General features: G+C 32.8%; 1 protein-coding gene across 1 annotated transcript; it reads right to left on the reverse strand.

The window, feature by feature from the left end:
* Positions 1–301: 301 nt before the first annotated feature.
* TDR1 (Integrase-type DNA-binding superfamily protein) lies at positions 302–3,175 on the reverse strand. Its single transcript, XM_059592507.2, has 2 exons — positions 2,695–3,175; positions 302–343 (listed from the first exon to the last, which is right to left on the reverse strand). The coding sequence occupies exon 1, from the start codon at positions 3,173–3,175 to the stop codon at positions 2,702–2,704; it is 474 nt and encodes a 157-aa protein (XP_059448490.2). The 3' UTR covers positions 302–343; positions 2,695–2,701.
* Positions 3,176–9,545: the final 6,370 nt, after the last annotated feature.

The raw sequence follows: 9,545 nt of genomic DNA on the forward strand, positions 1-9,545 counted from the left end.
CTTGACTCGGCCACAGCTTTAGAAAGGATCCTCGAAAGTGGAGAAAGCAATCGAAATATTTTGGGCTCCATCTGTTAACCTAAACCTACTACATCTATATTTCAGCGTATTGGCATACATCTTGATCAGCTGCAAAATTCCATAAGCTTTATAAAGTGCAAGCGAAGAAGATGGATCGTGAGATATATCATAACGAGAAATGCTACACTTTCCAAAAGTTTTTCTCCCCTTTAATTAAGTCGCATAAAATCTAGGAGGAAATACACAACTTGAGGAATTTGAATTCAAACGCTTGAAGAAGTCTTTTAAAATAATCTGTAATAGACTTTGGCCTGCAAGGAATCTGTCCAACGAAGCCAAAACTTAGTTTAGAACCAAAATGGATGTGCTCAAATGCCATACAAAAGTAATCTGTAAGAGATGCTCATCTGAAGATGTCACTGTAATATTAGTGTGACGAAAAGGAGGTATATTGGAGTTGAATATTACATCAATATAACATTACTATAATCTAATGATCAATCATTTAATTTAGTATTCCTTACGATCATGATATGAAGTGTGAATCCTAATTTAACATGAACCGTGTAAAAGAAACTTTATCAAGTTCAAAGGTAAACATTTATTGACAAATTGATTCATAGGGTCCATAAAAAACAAAAAACATTTTACAAAAAATTCAGAAAGATATATGTCAAAAAAGAAAACATTATAGTCTCTGAGAAAACTTTGAAGAATCCATTGACCAAACATATTTATGGTATTCTAAATCCAAAGTCCCAATATGCCTAATTTTTTTTTTCTTTCTTGCTAGGGTATTGGAGGAGAAATTTGTTAAATATCAAGTTACTCACAAATCTAAAGACTAAGCAGCTTGAATTTATTGAAATTCAATTAAATGTGCACTAAGTTGATCATAGCTAGTGATCTGGGAGAAACCTTAGTTTATCTTAAATAAACATTTGATTTCTTTTGTGAATCAATTCAAGATTCAACAGGAAACCTCAAGTTATATATTCGACCTGTGGAGAATTGGTTTTGGAATTGAAGAATATTAAAAACTTAATTGCTATATTCGAGGTATCCCTTATAGTTTTAGTTTAAGGTATTTAGGGTTTCCATAATCAATTCATGCGGGTTATTTTTAGTTTAGTATCAATTTAGAAAATTTTCCTACTTATTTATTGATTAAGTTTTATGGAGCATAGGCCATAAAATTTTAAAAGGGAAATAATATATGGCTCTCGACATTAATTATTAGTTTTTGCATTTTTCATTTTTCCTGATAGGGTCCTAAGTTTTTTTTTTTTTTTAATGAATGAAACTTCACTAACACAAAACAAGCTCACACGACACTTCAGCAATATTAGAGCTGGATCATCACCAAGGAAACAACAATACAACCAAATCTGTCAATAATACAACCAAAACTATCAATTAATCAAATCTGTCTAACGATACCAAAAGCTATCAATAATGCAAACACAATCTATCAATACAAGATATCAAGGGCAATACCCCAATTTGTACAGATTTCTACATTCACATCACTCTTTCTGAATTTTCCCTTTCCCCAAGTTGCAATCTTTTTTGGGAGAAAAAAAACAAAGGAGTTCTTCTTCTCATGATAGGCATCAAGTACCATTATGGTCTTCACCATATATACTTGTTCTTACTGTAATTTGCCTAGAAAGATTAATGAAGAAGATTCAGAGTATATATATGAAGAAGATATTACTTTTGGTCCCATGATCACCACGATTTCTATATCTTTTCGAATTTTCTTTATGATTAACTGTGCGTGTTATCTTGAAAGTATATTTGGAGATCACGTTCTTGATCAACTTTCACTATCACTAATATCACATTAGCATTAAAGATTCTTAACCTTTATTCTCGCTGATTGGTTCATTTGAACAATCACCATCAACTGAATAAATTGAATGGCTTTTTGGTAAGATGCGTTCTAATCTTCTAATCTTCATACTGTTGCTTCAATCAAGTTTGTTAGCTAGCGTTGCTGCATTCTAGCTAGATTTCTCCACCAAATAACTCAATGATCCAAATATTTGTTCGCTTTGTCTGAACTCCAGTGAGAGCTAGATTGTCACTGAATATTGGATTTAGAAGAATTAAATTAATTAATGTGGCTCTTTTATTGTTGTTTCTTTCATGATCATCATCATCTACAAAATTTCCTCTCGGTAAAAACTCCATTCTACGCAAGAATGTTCCTTCAACAAGTTTAATGTCCTCCTTTTCATATTCAACACTCCCTGTGAGCTAAATAATCAACAAAACAAACATAAACTATACTTGTATAAAAATATCAGACAATCAATACCAATATCGGAGTTAATTATAACATTTAGATCAGTTCCTCCAAAGAGTCAAACCCTTATGCTTTTTCTCCGTATTACACTAAAAAAAATTCAAAACTATTAATCAAAATATCAGAATGCTATATATATATATTTAGTAATATGTTATACAATTTTCATACAATTCAAATAACGTAGTAGTAAAAACCAGCCTTTTGAATCAAAGAAGACTTGTATAAAGAAAAAAAAATTAATGGCTGATTTTACTGTCACGTTATTCCAAACAAGTTGTATAGCAGCCTGTTAAATAGCATTTTTTAAGAACAAAAGCAATAGAGAAAGGGCTCAAATTTAACCTTGATTCATTCTTTACCTTCTCCTCAACCTTGCGTTCGCTTCCTCTTCTCCTCTTCTGATTCAAGAAGGTCCTCCAGCACCTTGTCATCCAAGTACTCAAACTCGAAAACTTGCCTTTCTTGTCCAGAAGATGAACTTGATCCCCTTTCGGAACTTCCACCAGGAGCTGAAGAAGAAGTAGTAGACCTTGAAAATGATGAAAATTGAGGAGGATGAGGAGGAGAGCCCATGACTTGTGGATAATACTCATTAGGGAAGTTAAGAATTGCAAGGTGACCCCTTAGGTTAAATGCAGCGCGATCATATGCCCTTGCTGCGTCTTCAGCTGTATCGAACGTCCCAAGCCACCGACGAGCACCATGCCTGGACGGGTCTCGAATCTCGGCCGCAAACTTCCCCCACGGCCTCCGCCGGACTCCCCGGTACCGGACTTCTTCCCTAGCCTTCTCTTCCGCCTCGTGCTTCTGATTGTCCTTTCCCTTGTGGGGCTCCTCCATGCTGGGCTTCTTTCTTTTTCTTTGTCTTTTTCTTTTTCCCTTTTTCTCTTAATTAATATTGAACGTAACCTTTTTGCTTTATTTCAAATTGATGAGATTTGAGTCTATTTTATAGGTGGGTCTGATTGTGTACGTGTGAGTCCTCCAGAACGTGGATTGACTTCGCGCGAATGTCTTTCTGGGAAGGTTCTCCGTGGTAGTGCAAAAATTCGATACTTCGACTAAATCCTTGATCAAATTCAAAAAAACTGGTGAATCTGTTTTTACCCGATAGGCATTTTCTTTTTTTTTTTCTTTAAATGTATTCGGATTCTACTTTTTTTTGTACGTTTGAGAATAATATATAAATTTTGTTGCACTAGTAAAAGTTTGACAGTAGTAATTTTATGCTGACTTTATAATTATTTGACTAATTATGAGCTATCATATCAATTTGTAAATAACATTTTTAGTAAAAGTTATTGTATCTATAACACTACTTTTACACTTATTGTACCGTGGGATGCACACATCTTGAAACCAATATCACAAAGAGATCATAAAAGTGTAACTTTAAGTAGCAAATCTCATTATCATCAGAATCAGAATAATTAATAGTAAAATTACTTATTAGGATATAATTGACCCTCTTTTCAAGTTTGGAGAAAACAACATGATCACTATTCTCACCCAAAAAACCATTTCCTTGTTGCAACAAGACATCTAGCCGAATTTTGCTAACTAGGGCTCGAAATGACTTAAGAGTTGGATCATGAGAATGTACGTTGAAGCCTAATTTTGCTAACTAGGACTCGAAATGACAGGCTGGGCTCACTCTCGATCGGCCCATCTTTGGAGATCATGAAAGTTTGGTCGCTCAAGAAAGAAGATGTTCATGCCTCAGGAAATTAAATGAAATATGTGTTGTTGTGTTAATGTTATTTGATTGCTTAATTATGCTGATTAATAAAAAACAAAATAAAAAACCCTTTGTTCATGACATGTTCTTTGGAGGTTGGTGGGGGGCTGATGTTCATTAAAGTGCATGAAGAGAGGGAGGGGTTGACTACTAAATTTAAAGTAAGTTAAAAAGAACACATACGATGAAAGGAGGGTTGGCCCACTGATTACATTTATACGTACGGGTACATACAAACAGATAATTAATAAATTAACCTTGGACGGAGCAAGAGGCTTCGCCAGTTGCCAGTTGCCAGTTGCCAGTTTGGGCTTAAAGCCAATGGGTGCCAAAGTCAAAGGGTAATATTTGTACAACTTGACCGGACCAAAGCTAATGCCCACGCATGGGAAAACCTCACGCTGTTTGAAGGGCCAAGGCCCATGGCGACTGGCGTCCTTTAATAAGTGTCACGTAGTAGTATTTGTCCGCTATCTGGGGCCAAAGGCCATTTTTAATGCACGTCCTGTACTTATCTGAACAAAATTCGATGCCAAATTTGAATACCTCCTGAAGTGTGAACACAATTACTGTCAAAGTCATAGAGGAATTTGTTATCTCCTTCTTCTTCTTCCACTAATTTAATTAGCTTTCTCTTCTTTAACCAATCATCTTATTCCTGCGACTTCAATCTATGTAAGATGAAATCGTAAGCACTTTTTCTTGTTTTCTCCAATTTTTTTTAAAGAGAAATCAAAGAACAATAATGCAAACATTTGGATAAAGGGGCATGGCAGAAAACTGGAAACAACATGCGCCAAGGAATTATAGTATAGTATAGGTCACACCCTACGTCACTACCTGGACAAGACATCAATATCGTGTCAATGATTCGGTCAATGGGGTATCTATCTAGCTATCTATTAACTCTATTCAAGTTTGAATACATAAGAAAAAAGATGAGTGTGGAATGCCCTAGAACATGATGACTGTACAGGACTGGTGTAATGGCAAACGTAATTTAGGGTTTAGCAGAAAAAAGTAATGGCCTAAAATTTAGGGAGATGTTGGTGTTTTCATGGTCATAGTTGGATATTATTTAAAAATAAATTAAAAAAAAAAAAAACACAAAACACAAAACACAAAAATAAAAAAGAAACTCGACCTTATTTATCTCACTTGAATTTTAAAAAATAATATCCACCACTTAGAACACGAAAAACACATACCATTTCCCTATTTAGGAAAATAGTATGTGTTCTCCTAAAGTTTTTCTGGTCCTAGGTGAATATTATTTTCTAAAAACTAGGTAAAAAAAATAAGGGTCATTTTTTTTTTTTGCTATTTTAGAAAATAAAATCGACATAGGATTAAGAGAACACTTAGCATTCTCCTTTAAAAAATCACAATTTGAAAACATAGAAAAATGTATTTTCAAATAGCAGGAAATTTGTGCTTTTTAAAAACAGATTTTGAAAGCTAAAATACAATATTAAAGGCCAAACTGTGAATTTTGTTATAACACTAACTTTTTTTCTTTTTCTTTTTTTAAATCGTGTTTTCAAATAACACTTTTTGAAATTGTAAACCAAACGAGCAATTACCTGTTTTGTTTTTGTAAGTAATGTTACATACTACATCTTTGTCTTGCCTCATTTTATTGGGCTAATATAACAATACTCTTAAGTTCTTATTAAAAACAAAATTCAAAATTTGATAAGCACCGACGCATCAGTTCAATAAAACGTGAGGATAATATTTAACATTTTTCAATTCCATAACATATTAAAGATTATTAGTGAACCTTTGCATCTAGGCGTTACATGTCAATGCTTATTGAATCTCAAATCCAAAACCATTTTCGTGTCCAACAAAAAAGCGAAAAAATAATTTTTTTTTATGATAATAAAGAGGAACTTCAATTACTTTTCCAAGTTTGATTATCTCCACAATGATGGCTTTTTGACCCTACAACTTTTATATATTATTTTTCATTCCCCTTTGACTGTAGTTTTCTATTAATTCCATGTAAATATATTATATGACTTAATAGTAAAATGTGACTTTTGAGGAAGGTTAGGTTGTCGTGCAAAGAGTGAAAAGATGTCAATTGTAACTTACATTAAACAAAACAAAAGGGAAAGATGTCAATTGTATGGATGCATTGGACAGTTGTGGCATGTTCGCACAAGTGGAAGGTTCCACACGTGTGGTCTAAATTAGAAATGAATTATGGACAAGGTGTCTCTAGAAACTTCGAATTAGCCCGGAAGAGATCAACCTCTCTGAGGCTGCGGTGGAATAGGCCCTAGTCAATTGAAATTCACACGTAAATGTTTACCATAGAAAGAAGGTGAATTTTATTGGTGTGAAGTTTTTGTTTATAAAGAAATATAGGAGAATGTCCCCCAAAATATATATATATATATAATTTTGTTCAATTAGTGTGCAACATATACATTACAACAAATTCATCGTCAAGTTAAAACCTAATATCATACTAAGATTTGCATGCTTATACGTCAACTACACTAAATCAAACCAAAATAAGCTTATATTAGAGTCTATTTGAAATTGCGTTTGAGAAATAGAGCTTTTAAGTCAAAAAAAAGAGTTTTTAAGCAAAAGTACATTTTTACAATTTTTAGGTTTTTTAGACCCTTAAAAGCGCTTTTAATTTTTTTATCAAACGGGTATTTTTTTCTTTAAACGGACTTTTTAAGTCTTAAAAACACTTTTAAGCCCTTCAAATGCAATCTCAAACCGGCTCTTAATCTATTTTGTTAAAGTACTTGTATTTTTTTGTGTACCCAATATCCACCCATTTGGACTCTCGGCCCATAACCTCACCTAATATCCTTGATGGGCCAATTGGACCCGTTAATGCCGACTTATTGTCGAAGCTAGGAATCATAGGGGTGTCAACCCAGTCCGGTTTCTCGGTTTTTGGCCAAAACCTGGAACCAGAACCGGGGTACCCCAGTTCTCGGTTTTGAGAAATCGGAACCAGACTAGCCGATTTCGGTTTTACCCGGTCCGTAACCGGTTTTTTAATAAAATTGTTTTTTGGGTTTATTTTAGGTATTGGGCCTACAATAAGCCTTTTTTTTTTTTTTTTTTTTTTTTTTTTTTTTCGTAAGTTGGCTCTTTTTTTAAAAAAAAATCTATTAGTCTTTTTGTCTAAATTAAAGGAGCTTTGTTGTAATTGTTCCAAATAATTATTACAACAATAAATATAAACTACTAACAATAAATACTTTATATATATTCAAACAGTATATTTCATTGTGAGCCTAAAAAATTGTAAGAACCAAACTTTATGCAAAGAAAGGCATCAAATAAGTGACCCAATTGACCAAATTTCCAGATGCTTAAGACCCCAACATCAGAAAATGAACAACTACTACAATCAACCCAATAAACCCAACATCAGAATTCCATCAAATCTTGTTTAGATGTTAATATTATAAACTAAAGTAACAATATATATAAATATTACAACAATAAATATAAACTACCAACAATAAATATATATGTATATAAATATTACAACAATAAATGTAAACTACCAACAATAAATATATATGTATATAAATATTCAAACAATATATTTCTTTGTTTTCTATTTTTCCTACTCTTCAAACTGACTGTCTGAAGATTTCAGCTTAGCATAATAATATATAAATATTATTAAATAAAATGAAAATCCGGTTCTTGGTTTCCTAGTAAAAACCGAGTATCGGAACCGGGTCCCCGGTTCCCCAGTTTTCGGTTTTCCGGTTTCGGTTCTGGTTTTTCAGTAATTTTTGACACCCTTAAGGAATCACAACCCTGACACATCATCTAACCGCTTCGATATTCTCAGTAGAGGGTTAGGCAATGGTTGCGACATGTCCAAAGGTGGAACCCAATTTTGGTATCCCCATTTGTTCGCACCTCATCGATGAACGACACTTGAAAAACCTAAATGCAAGAAAACGATGCTTTGTATAAAGAAAGAGAGAAGACAATTCAGGTACATTCACATTCTCTCGCTAGACAACTATTTTGCTCTCCATCTCCTTCCCTTTTTCCTACTTTTCTATTTTTAAGAGTTCTCTCAACTAACTTAAGCATTGGAAGCTTCTGCTGCTAGTACACCTGACAATGTCTTCAACCTTACCTTCACCCTTTTCTTCCAAGTACTCAGTCTAAAGTTCAAGTTAGATTAACTAATTCTTCAATTTATTTACATAGAAAAACATAACCTAATGATGATTAATGAAAAATAATATATAAAGGTCATTTCGCCCATTTATCATATGATTTAACTTAAAGCTCCAATACGAGGGATTACATTACAAACTTTTTAAAGTTTGATATACTAAATTGGAGGGTTTTTGAACTTTAGAGGTAGTTGCAAAAGTGGTAAAAGTTTAGGAAGGAGTTAAGTGAAGATTTTTTTAAAAAAAAAATAAAAATAAAATATGATTTTATAGACATATAACTTTTATCTGCAGTTATGACTTTAAAGTTCAGACATAGTATAAAATTAAGTTTAAGTTTTAGACTTGTCTCTCTAAAATTGATGTGACTTTTAAAATTATCATTTGATCAAAATATAATAGTGATCTATCACAAATCAAATGGTGATTTTAAAGTCACATCAATTTTGAAGGGACACAAGAGAGACATAAGGACGACTTCTAATAATACTCTTTACATAAACGTGTTGCACACACGTACATATAGATGGACTTTATGTATCTATATATTTACATAAGTTTAAACTCGGGTAAAGTCTACTTAACCTCATCAAACTACCACTCCAATGATAATCTACCCCCCCAAACTATCAATTACAATAATTTACTCTCCAAACTACTAAAACAATGACAATGTACCCCCAATTTTTAAAAAATGACGAAATAACCCTTACTAAAATAAAAACAAAAATACTAAAAATTATTATTTTTTTTTTTCAAAATTTTAAGGGTATTTGTCTTATTGAAAATTCTATAGGGGTAATTTCATCATTTTGCTAGCATTGTGGGGTACATTGTCATTGTTTTAGTAATTTGGAGGATAAATTGTTGTAATTGATAGTTTGTGAGGTAAATTATCATTGAAGTGGCAGTTTAAAAGGATTAAGTGGACTTTACCCCTTAAACTCTAACTCAAAAAATCTTGGTTCCAACCTTGCCTTTAGCAATGGTGGTGGGCTCCTCGGAAAAACATCCATGCACTCCCACGACTGCTTGAACTTTGTAAGTCATTTAATACTGTATTCCAAACACTTTTTTAAATATAAGTCATTTAATAGTCGAGGAACTATTTCTTAAAGGACAAAATTTTTTCACAAACCAGCTTTTAAAAGTGACAATGTGACATATTCTTTGCATGTGAAAAGCATATCCTTTTTCAATAGCTTGTACTACTCACATGCTTTTTAATGGCGTGAACAACACATGTCGTTTTTATAACTTGGTTTGTAAATGTTTCTTACAAACCAAT

This window comes from Corylus avellana, chromosome 4 (genome assembly GCF_965113065.1).
Source record: "Corylus avellana chromosome 4, dhCorAvel1.hap1.2, whole genome shotgun sequence".
Lineage (NCBI taxonomy): Eukaryota > Viridiplantae > Streptophyta > Magnoliopsida > Fagales > Betulaceae > Corylus > Corylus avellana.

Excerpts from the sequence above, each read along its gene's own strand:
- TDR1 (XM_059592507.2), bottom strand. The coding sequence starts at position 3,175 with ATGGAGGAGCCCCACAAGGGAAAGGACAATCAGAAGCACGAGGCGGAA.